Source organism: Cricetulus griseus (genome assembly GCF_003668045.3).
Source record: "Cricetulus griseus strain 17A/GY chromosome 1 unlocalized genomic scaffold, alternate assembly CriGri-PICRH-1.0 chr1_1, whole genome shotgun sequence".
NCBI classification, from domain to species: domain Eukaryota; kingdom Metazoa; phylum Chordata; class Mammalia; order Rodentia; family Cricetidae; genus Cricetulus; species Cricetulus griseus.
This window is the reverse complement of record NW_023276807.1, coordinates 155121340-155132641: the sequence shown is the minus strand read 5'-3', so window position 1 is coordinate 155132641 and position 11302 is coordinate 155121340. Positions and strand designations below refer to the sequence as shown.

At 42.5% G+C, this 11302-nt stretch overlaps 1 protein-coding gene across 1 annotated transcript in view; it reads left to right on the top strand.

Moving 5' to 3' along the window:
• The first annotated feature begins 788 nt into the window (after positions 1 to 788).
• The window catches only part of Ankrd17 (ankyrin repeat domain 17), a 136235-nt gene continuing 125721 nt past the window's right edge, over positions 789 to 11302 (top strand). Inside the window, 2 exon segments of the mRNA XM_027388365.2 lie at positions 789 to 1207; positions 1209 to 1454. Of these exon segments, the coding sequence (XP_027244166.1) occupies positions 1076 to 1207; positions 1209 to 1454 (378 nt within the window). The 5' untranslated portion in view covers positions 789 to 1075.

Here is an 11302-nt window from a genome sequence, read left to right as displayed (position 1 = left end):
ACTCAGAATCCAGACCGAGAGATGCATACAGTGCTGGCACAGCTCCCAAATCCACCTTTTCGGGACTATGTGGTCTTAGACTCCAATAAATTCATATTACAAACGTGTAGAAGTCAGGAAGTCTAAGATCCGAGACTAAACTCTGGCGAGGGAGTTGTATAAACTGAGGACATGACTGCTGCAAGGTATGGTTGAGGGGAAGCTAGGAGTCTCTCTCCTTACACGAAGTCACCTCTGAAGATCCAAAGCCCTCCGGATTTGGCGGTGGAGAAAATGGCCAGGCAGGAAAGTCCGTCCAGGAGGTCCGGGGCAGAGGCCCCACCTCCCGGATCTGGAAGCCTGGCTTCTCACTAGCACAGCTGCCTCGAGCTTCCCGCTCGCTTCCCATCCCACCCGGGCCCACTGCTCTTCATCTCGCCACCTCGGCTCCCCTGAACCCCCGCACGCTCGTGGGGGCCAGACTCGCGCCCGAGGAACTCCCACTTTGGACAGGCAGGCAGGGATCTGCGCGCCGCCGCCCGGGCGCCGGCTGATGGCGTCACTCGCGCTTCCGCCTGCGGCTGCGTTCTAATCAGAAGCCAGGAAGGAAGGAGGGAGGGCTGCAGGGCTGTGTGTGGGGGAAGTAGCGAGGAGAAGACAAGCCATCCCGGCGCTCGATTGCTCGCCCGCCCGTGGCCCCTGCCTGCCGTCCCCGCTCACACGCCATCCCCGGCGGAAGCCACATCAGGCGCACTTCCCCGGCGGCTCCTAAGGACGCCTGCTCGGCTTTCCCGGGCACGGCGTTCGCGCTCCGCCTTGCCCCCCCTCACCCTCCCGCCCTCCCGCTCCCTCGCTCGCTCGCTCTCTCTCCCTCCCTCCTTCTCTCCCTCCCTCCCATCGCCAAGCTCCCCGCCCTTAGTATCGCGAGACGAGGTGAGAGCTGGCGGAGCGGCGGCGGCGGCAGTAGAGGTGACCGAGGCGGTGGCGGTGGCGGAGGCGGCCCGGAGCGCTGTGTCGGCCCCGGCGCGGCCGAAGTCGCGGTAGAGCGGAGCCCCCACGCCCCTCCCCCGTCCGCGCCCTCCCTCTTCCCGCGGGGATGGAGAAGGTGACGGTTCCGGCGGCGGCTGAGGGAGAAGGGAGCCCCCCGGCGGCGGCGGCAGTGGCGGCCCCCCCGCGGCGGCGGCGGAGGTCGGCGGCAGGCGGCGGCGGCGGCGGCGGCGCGGCGGCGGGCTCGCTCGGCCTCGTCTCCTCGTGGGATGGTGCGAGTCTGCGACCTGCTCCTGAAGAAGAAACCACCGCAGCAGCAGCACCACAAGGCCAAGCGGAACCGGACTTGCCGACCCCCCAGCAGCAGCGAGAGCAGCAGCGACAGCGACAACAGCGGCGGCGGCGCAGGAGGAGGCGGCGGCGGCACCAGCAGCAACAACAGCGAGGAAGAGGAGGACGAGGAGGACGAGGAAGAGGAGGTTTCTGAGGCAAGGGCCTGGTTTCACCTCGGGGAGGGAGGAAGGGACCCTGAAGGGCCGAGGGTGGGAGGGGACTGGCTCTGGGACCGAGTCCTGTGGGTTTAGATCTGTCTTGGGGACCAGGCTGTCGACTGCCCCCTTTCTTTGCTCGGCCTGAGTCGTGAGGTGTGGGGATGTGGGGGAGGGTAGCTGACACGTGGGGGTGGGAGGACCACAAAGTGCAATGAGTTGGTGAAGAGCTTGTTATCCGAGGATGCTTCTTCACACGGTTATGGGCGGAGGGACTGGTTAGATTCCCGGGTTGCACGTTGGAGCAAGAGGGTGGTCTCTCTGGGGCCAGTAAGGCCACCTCATTCCCGGGGCGGGGGCGGAGCTAAAGCGGGAGGGGTAAGATAATAGGTAGGAGAGCCTCTTGGGGAACGACGGCGAGGTTGGTAGTTTTCTGTCAGTGTAAGGTGGAGGAGAGCAGTTCTGGAAGGGTGGTAAGGTTGTAATGGATTCGGAGCTAAGTATTTGTGTCTGGGAGAGACACGTGAGAAGCTGTACTTTTCCATACTGTTTTGCTGCAGGGCTTTTTTTTTTTTTAACTATTGTGGCTGCTGAAGTAATCTTAACTTCCTGGATTTATGAAAGATTTTGGATGAACCGATCTTATACCCGTATGCATTTACAAATGACTTAGTACATGACAATTCTGCTTGATGCTCTATGCGTATGTAAGGTTTGCCCTTAAACCAGATCCCGCTCCCCCGCCCCCCCCCTTTCAAATACACTAGGAAGAAGCGACTGCTTTGCACCTAGGCTTGGTCGTAGTGATTGGGATAGGGAGGCCTTATGATTTGTCCTAGTGATCTGGTTTCGTAACTGTTTATAGTTTTTCCTGGGTCCACAGACAGGCGGCGTTGTAGGATCTCGGTCCTCAAAGAAGGCCTTTTACCCCAAAAGCCTGGTGAACCATACTGATAGCCAACTAAGTAGTAGTCATTAACTCTTAAAACTTACCCTCTCGTCAGTGCTATGCAATGGAAGCTTTAATCTTAATGTGGAGGAAGAAGGAACTTAAGGCCAGGAAATCAGCTGTCAAAGTTGATTAAAACTTAGTTATGAGAGAGAAAACTAATTTACCTGCCACTTATTTCCTTCCCCAGACGTAGACCCTGCTAAGAGCCTGCTCTTGAGATAATTTTTTTTCTTCCCATCCAGGTTCTGTTTAAATAGAGAAACACCTTGGAAAGGGAATGAGATTCACCTGTTAGCAATAAGAACAAAAATAGTCATTTTTTTTTTTAACCTTAGATTAGATGAAGCTACGTAGGTAGACTTCTAAGAGTAGGAATATATACACCAACACGCTCCCTTCTGTTATTTCTATTTGTCATATTGTGGTAGGTTTGTATGGGGAGTTTGTTTAATTGGGTGTTTTGGATAGTATGTTGCCTAGGCTTCATTAGAAGCATTGGAGACAATAGAAGAAGAGAAAACAGAACTTTAATATTGAAACAGTGGTGAGAAAGATGTGCTGGAGTCCTTTTCTGTTTTAATGCTTAGAATTAACCAGTTTTATAAATCTCAGAAGAGGTGGAGCATTTTCCCATACTTCAACTCTGCCTTTTTGTTTAAAAAATACGGACAGCGAGGCTTAAAGGAAACTGGCTGTGTCTGATAGTTGCAAAAGTGAGAATCTATAATGTTTTTAGAGACTCGGAACAGAACTTTGAAAGTGATTTATTTCCTTGTGTCTCCCCTCTGACCTATTTCAAAACCTGATGCTGAATTTCAGGTTTAGCAGCTGTGAGCAAAATACCAGTATGAAGGTTTTAAGTTTTTAATATTAAGCCTGGGTTTGGAACAAGGTCATGTACTTAATGTAATACTTAAGGGAATTTTCTGCTGGAAACTCTACATACCTAGGTAGGTTTGTTCACAGTAACATGCCCTAGTGATTCCTTAAGTTGTAAATGGCTCAAAGCTTGCAGATATTTTAATTTATTTTTGATTAATTTTTTAAAAAAATTAATGTGTATCCGTGTTTTTCCATGAGTGTCAGGTACCCTGAAATTGGAGATACAAACTGTTGTGAGCTGCCATGTGGGTGCTGGCAATTGAACCCTGAGTCCTGTAGAAGAGCAGCCAGTGCTCTTAACTACCAAGCCATTTCTCCAGCCCCTAGATATGCTAATTTTGTAGGTTGAGTTTTTGTTTTTAATCTGAAAATAAGTATTACATATATTAACTTTGGTCAACTAAGGTAGTGTTGATTCTTAATGTGTTTTGTAATGCCATGTGCACAAGTAATACAAGCAATAGGTTTGTCATTTGTTGAATGAAATATGTGTAAGAAAGTTGTGCCATTAAAAAATGTATACAGCACCTGATGGATAGGCAAGACAAAAAGGAGTAGTTTTTCTCTCTGCACTTGCCTCCATTCTTTGATCAGAGTGAAGAGGAAAACCTTAGGGTGCTGCTGTATGCCGTAAGTCAGTTGGGTGAGTTGTGCAGTGCTCTCTTTCCACTTTCATTGTCCTGACATGCCATCAGAAGCTGCTATCAGAAGTTTGCTTTTCAGGACTTTGGAAATTACTTTTTTTTCTTTTCTCCAAATTCATTGTTTTAGCCTATACAGTTTAAAAATGCAGATAATATGATTCTTGAACTAACAAGTCTTCAGTAAAAATTATCAGAAGATTAGAAGGGAATATGACAGCTTATACTTTGCAGTGTTTAACTTGGAAACTTAATGGATATGAAGGATGATTTAATGTGACAAAAATACATTGGTGGTTTTGAAGAAATGTTAGCTGGGTATTGTCTGTGTGTTGAAAGAGGATAAGGAAGATGGATTTAAATAACAGCTTTAAGTACCTGATTGCAATACCTATGTATACATTAGAGTAGGTATCCCCAGAGTGTTTCCGAACAGGATGGTAATGTTCCGATGTTTGCATAGCCTCAGCTGTACCTGGAAAGAACATACAAGACTGAAAGCTGTGTCTCTTCTCTTCTGTTTGACACAAGACCTTAGCTCTATGTTGAAAATGTAATTTTCTAAGCTTTCAATGGGCTACTGACTAGTAAGAACAAGCTGTATTTCCCAACATAAAAACCATGTTGTATTTCTTTTGAAATTAGAGGACTAAATTAAATATTACAAGAAAAAAGTGAAATTGCAAGAGTTTATGCATTGCATTCTATTTAACACAGTTTTGGATATGAGTGAAAGACAGCTTTTTCTAAAGCAGAATTCAATGGGAGGAAATACTAAAGATAGAACTTTAAGTTCAAGAGTAGTGTTTTTGCTGAAGAGGGAGGCATAAAATATAAGTGTGGCAGAAGTTGATCAGAATCCCACTTATGTGTAGGGAAGGTGTGGTTTTTACATTAAGAGATAACACTTGATGAAGGAGGGTAGACAATGAGTAAAGTCCTGACATAACTGAAAGGCTTTACAAGGCTCATAGATTTTCAGCTACAAAAAACAGGTAGGGTTGAGAAGGGAAAAATATTCAAGTTTAGACTCTTGAAACTCATTTATCTTTTTTTTTTTTTTTTATTCAAAACTGTTAAGTTCCTCTATGGTAAACACATGAAATCTCAGATTAGTCAAAAGAAACTTGGCTGTACTGTTTTCCAGTTCTGTTTCAACTGATGCAGCATTATTTGTAAAATAGATGCTCTTTGAAATATTATTGTCTTATCTTCTGTTTAAAGAGGACTTGATTAAAAACAGAACAAAAAAGGAACAGCATACAGACATGTTCAGTTAATTCGTACCAGTTGTAGGGAGAATCCAGATTTCATTTAGGAAACCATGAATAGAGTTCCTTCCTTTCTTGTATCCAGAGCCTGTGAATAGCTGATGTTTGGATTTTAGCATTCCCCCCTCCTCCTGTCTCCCTCCCTCCCTCCCTCCCTCCCTCCCTCCCTCCCTCCTCCCTCCCTCCCTCCCTCCCTCCCACCCCTTCCAGTTATTTAACCTGTCTAGCTCATTTTCCTATGTGTAAATGGTGATAATAGACCCTAGTTTATAGGATTGTTAAGAAAGTGACAGGAGCCAAGCAGTGGGCGGTGGTGCGCACATCTTTAATCATCCCAGCACTCAGGAGGCAGAGGCAGGTGAATTTCTGAGTTCAAAGCCATCCTGGTCTACAGAGCGAGTTCTAGGACAGCTAGGGCTGTTACACAAGGAAACTCTGTCTCAAAAAACAACCAACAAAAAAGAGAAAGTAGTTAATAAAGTTCATGTTTCTCATTTTTCTTTCACCATAACCCTATGATGTCACCTATGAAATAAATGAATATTTATTTCATTATTCAAAAAATGAGTTCTTACTGTTTACTTAATATTCTGTATTGAATAAGCAATGGTAAACAAAACTGTTTTAAGACATGTATGTTAAAAATGTATACCAATGAGTAGAGGTTGGTAAAATATAAGAATGAGGTTAAACTATACATATATCTATCTATATAGATAGATTTATGGTTAATTATATATTTTGTTTAAGGAGTGTGATTTTCAGAAGTATGAAAATGTGACAGGGACAGTGAGATGGCTCAGAGAATGAAGATGTTTGCTGTCAAGCCTGATGACTTGAGTTGGATCCCAAGAGCTCACATGTTGGAAGGAGAAAACTGACTCCCTGAAGTAGTCCTTTGACCTCAGATTTTAGTGCCCCCCTCCAATGTCTTTTTGAATGTTGGGACATTTATTTTACAGGCAGAAATACTAGTTCAAAATAGATTTAAGTGGTTTTGTGAGGGATATATATCTAAAAAGTATCATAACAGGATTTAACCTGGGTTTGTTTGATTCAAAACATGTCCATTTGTTTATCACTCATTTAGTCTTGATTATGCTAAAAGGAATATTTCCTTTTAAAATAGGGGTTGTTGACTTGGAGTCTGGATAGAGTAAGTAGCCTGAAATTACAAGGCTTGCTTATTTAGTTTGGGTTTTGTTTTATTTTTTCTTTCTTCCACAGCCCATCACAGCTGTGTCCAACTTTTTATTAGATACTCAGAAAGATCTGTGAATCCGACATTCCTCTGTTTGGATCTACCTTTTACAAACTGCCTCTGAGAAAGTTAGAGGTATCAGAGAAGGCCTGTTACAATAAGTAGTGAGTGCATTTCTCTTTTCATGTGAATCTTGACCTTGAATTGGTGGAGTAGTTAGTGTAGGACTGTCAGGACTGAAGGCAGAAGCCTGGCTTTGCTCTTTATGGCTTTCACTGTACAGTAGTGTGTATTGTGTAAGTTTCAGAGTCTTACACATTAGGTTTTCATAAAGCCACATTTCAAGGATGAATATTACATAAATAATCATTTTTGGCTACTTATTCTGGAAAATGTTTGGAATGTCATATCTTAAAGTAAAAGAGTTTATTTGTAGGTTTTTGTATTGGGCCCATGCAAGATATTTTAATTGGATTACAATTCTTAGTTTAATTGTCCCAAGCTTTAGTGTCATCAGAAGTGTAAGAGAATGCCCCAGATAGGATTTTCTTTGATTTTTTAAAATAATTTACTAAAAGTAGTATTGTAGTTTCATAATTGTCAACGTTGACTGAAGTTTTATGTTTTTTTTGGATTGCTTTTGAGAATTTCCTCTTTCATCCTTTATATATTGTGTTGCTTTTTTTTCTTGGTGATTTGTTTGTGCTATTTATATTTATGGATATTCTTTACATTGTTTCACATATTCTCTCTATATTTTCACAATATGAAAAGTATTTTGCTTAGTAAATTGTATTTTATTTTATGACTTAGAAAACACTCCACACAAAACCGTCCTTGACCCCATACGTAAAAGATTCTTGGTACTAAGTATTTTGCTTTCCAGAAGTAGCTTGGTACTCCTTTTGGATGTAGGATTTCATTAATTGTGTTCATTTCTTCCCTACTATTTCTGTACCTGTTGACCAGTTTTGTTTCTTAAAAGAGCTTCAACTTTTCCTTGTTTCTTTTTCTCCCGTTCCTGTTTTACTGTCTTTCTCCCGTTTACTGTCTTTAGTTGATCTACTTGCTTCCCCATCCACCTCAATGCACATCCTTTACTGCTTTATTGTTTTGTCTCTGATGTTAGGTGATTTTTGTTATGTTACCTATATATAGTGACCTTAAAGTTTACATCTCTAGTCTAAACTTTTATTCTTGACAGTTGAGCTCAGGCTTCTAGCCATCCAACATTTGTAAGGAAGTCAGTTCAAAATCCCACTCAGCTACTACATAGAGCTCAAAGTAGACGTCACCAGTTCAGTATTCTGCAAGCAAAAGAAGAAAAGTGTGTTGCCTAACCCATTGCACAGTGGAGAATAGGAGCAGGGTAACTGTGATCAAAGTTCCTTTAGAAAAGAGAAGGAAGTCCACGCCAGTCATTGGGCCGTATTAATAATGAGTCCTTCTGTAAGAGCTATATGCTGGCAACTGCACATTCCTTCATTTGACTCACCCCCCACCCCCACCCCACCCCCCTACCCCCGGGAGAAATGTTTTTTGGCTGTTGTCTATGCCCTTGACTTTGTTTTTTTTTGGGTGACTTTTTCTTGACCATGTCTGAAATGTGGTAGGCATTGGGGAGTATGACAACCCTAGGAACATCATTGCTTTTAGCCCTGTGTATAATGTAGTTCAAATTTTCGACTTACAGGATAGTGTATAGGGGGGTGAGAGGATATCAAAGGACAACTTTCTCTTTCTACCACACGGGTCCTGGGGATGAAACTCGGATTGTCAGACTTGGGAGCAGGCGTCTTTACCAGCTGAGCTGGCTCCTGGACGCTGATATAGTTTGGGAATAAAACTTGTGTCAGAAATCTGAGAGATTTCTATTTTTAAACTAGAGCTATATGACATACCCATTATAGAAAAGATCTGTCATGTTGGCTTTCTTGAAATGGGCTGCCTCCTTAGTAGCTTCTGTGCTGTCTGACCTGTCCCCTTAGGGTTCCTGTGTACATGAGGACATTGGAAAGAATTGTTTTGAATGGTTACCAATCAGGGATTAATCAGAGAAGCAGAATAGGTAGGAGATTTATATATTTATATATTGATAGCTACCTAGCTATCTAGATAGCATTCCAAAATTTATTAATGGGAATTAACTGTCATAAAATGGTAAGAGCTGGCTAAGCAAGCCAGTCTGGGAGGCAGTTAGGGAGCAAAGTTTGTGATCAAGCTGAAACTCATGGCCAAGAGCTGGAGTTGTCCGTGTCTCCCCCATCCCCACCCCCACCCCACCCCACTCCCCAAGCACTTAGTGAAGAGAGAATAATTATGGATCAGTTTTTCACAGTTCCATTTTTGGTGGCAAGACCAAGATTAAGAGCTCAATTCTAGTAAGTCATGCTCACTAAGAAAAATCACCCTCACAGTTAATTGATTAGGAATTGACATCTTTAAAATCTTAAGGCAGGCACTACATTAGTATTTGATTGAAGGAAGGTATTGTTTGCCTCAGACTGGGTGCTGCCCTCTTCTCTTAGAGTAGCCTACCTAGATTGTCTCATCAAAGGCCATCACAGGTAGGAAAGCCTTTGCTACTGTTTGGCAGGAAAAAAAAAAAATCCTTTAAGTTACAGAATTACTATTGAGTATTTTAGAGTGCTGAAGCAACCCTTTCTAGCCTGAGAAGTACCAGATCATTGGGCATCTTGTAGTCTGGGGCTGCTTCTTTAGTGGTGCTTTCTTAAGGCTATGTCTGCTTGTCCACTGTTTGTGGCTAAATTTAGGGTTTTGTTATTGATACATAGCTAGCACCCTCCAGTATGTTGAGTTTTTCTTTTTCTTTTGAGGGCTGTGTACTCTGTGCCCTCTTTGCTATTGTAGGTCATTGCTTACCATCTTGACATGTTTCCTAGTTCAGTGAGTTTTTAGAAGTTTAGGTTAATGCCTTCTGATTTCTGTATTGGGGAATTAGATAAGTGATTTGTACAAAAAGACTAAGACATATGCGCCACAGAGGGTAGAAATGTTTTGTTGTTATGGGTTTTTTGTTTGTTTTTTTTGTTTTTGCATTCTCCCTTTCTCTGATATTCCATGCATAGTCCTTTAAGCATCCACAGTTCTAAGTTCTAGTATCACCCTGAAGTTGTGCACCTAATACTGTAGACTCTGTGGCTATTGAGTCCTTAAAATGTGCTTAGTGGTTTCTAAGAGTCTGAGTTTATAACCATGTTTAATTTAAAGTTAATGTGTTTAAAGTAGTCTTGTATGGCCATTTTTCTACCATATCAAACAGTGTAGATACAGAACTTCCCCACCAGCACAGAACATTTTTTTTGATAGTGTTGACTTGATCTTAAAAAAGAAAATAATCTAATGTAATACAGCTTACTAGCAAAAATGACGATGTCCCAGATGACCAGGACTGAATTTTGTATCTCAGGCTATGTCTACATAGTGATAAAGAGTAATGAAGGTTAAATTAGGTCCTATGGATAGGACCTACTCTAGTTTGACTGGTTTCCTTATAAAAGGAAGTTTAGCTATAGACAGCAGATGTACACACAGAAAAAAAAGGCCAAGTGAAGATGAAGGAAGAAGGTGATTATCTGCAAGCAAGGCAAGAGGTCTCATGACAAACCAAATCTGCTGATAGCCTGTTCTTAGACTTCTAACTTTCATATGTGAGGACATGAATGCTATTTGAGCCACCCAATCTATGGTATTTTGTATGCTAGCCTCAGTGAATTAATATGCATCCTGTGAGAAATAGCAAACAGATGTATGGTCATGGATAGTCTCCTTTTATGGATTGACCAAGGAGTTGTAAATATTTCTTGTTTATATTCTATTGGTCAGAATGTAATTTCATAATTTAATATTTAGTTCTTGCTATTTGATTATGTGTCCAGATAAAGCTTGTGGGGAAACTGGCTTTATATTGCAAGAAGGGCTGTGTGGACTGTGGGGATAATTAATATCTGACAAAATTCTTGGATCATCTTGTCTTTTTAGTTAACAATACAAGAGAAAATGTCTCTACTAGTTTCCTGAAGTAATTGTGTTGGCCCAGCTTGGGTCTTGGTTACATCTTTGAAAAAGATGCTTCATTCAGGACCTGCAGTGCTTGCCATATGAAGGTGAGCTAGGGGAGTTTAGACTCACCTAAGTCTCATGGAATGGTTTCCATTGCTAAAATGACATGGTGGGGAAGTGGAAAGGGAAAGCATAGGACCTCCAAACTGTTTTGTTGCTACCATCCCACCAGGCTGGCTGTTATCCAACTTAGATTTCATAGTACCCTCCTAATTTGCCCTGCTACCTGGCAGGCACATTATCTTCTTTCCCTCATCCCTCCTTTTCTTTTCCCCATCTTTTCTCCCTGTATCTCATTTGGTCCTCATGTAACAAGTGGGCTAATCTTTCTGTATAATGTAGGTCATTACTTGAATACTGTTAGAATAAAATTGAAGCTCTTAATTTGGTTTGCAAGACTTTAATGGCTGCTTCCAATGTTGTAGTCTCATTTTCTGTCCCTTTTAGCTCATCCTCATCTTTGTCATTCTGATCTAGAAGGTACTGTATTAGGGTCTTCTACAAATTAAGATGTTCTTTCCCCCTGCCTCTTGACTTTTCTTTTTCTTTAACACTTTTTTTTATTGTTTTATGCATATGGATATTTTGCCTGTATGTGTGTCTGTGCACTGCTTGCATGCCTGTGACTTGTGAAAGTCAGAAGAGGGTGTTGGATTCCCCAGAACTGGAGTTACGGGTAGTGAGCTGCCATGTGGGTGCTGGAAATTGAATCTAGGTCCTGTGGAAGAGCAGCCAGTGCATCTCTCCAGCTCCTCTTGATTTTTCTTGATTTTTACCTTTCAGGTTTCAAAGTAGATTCTTCAACTCTAGAGTATTGA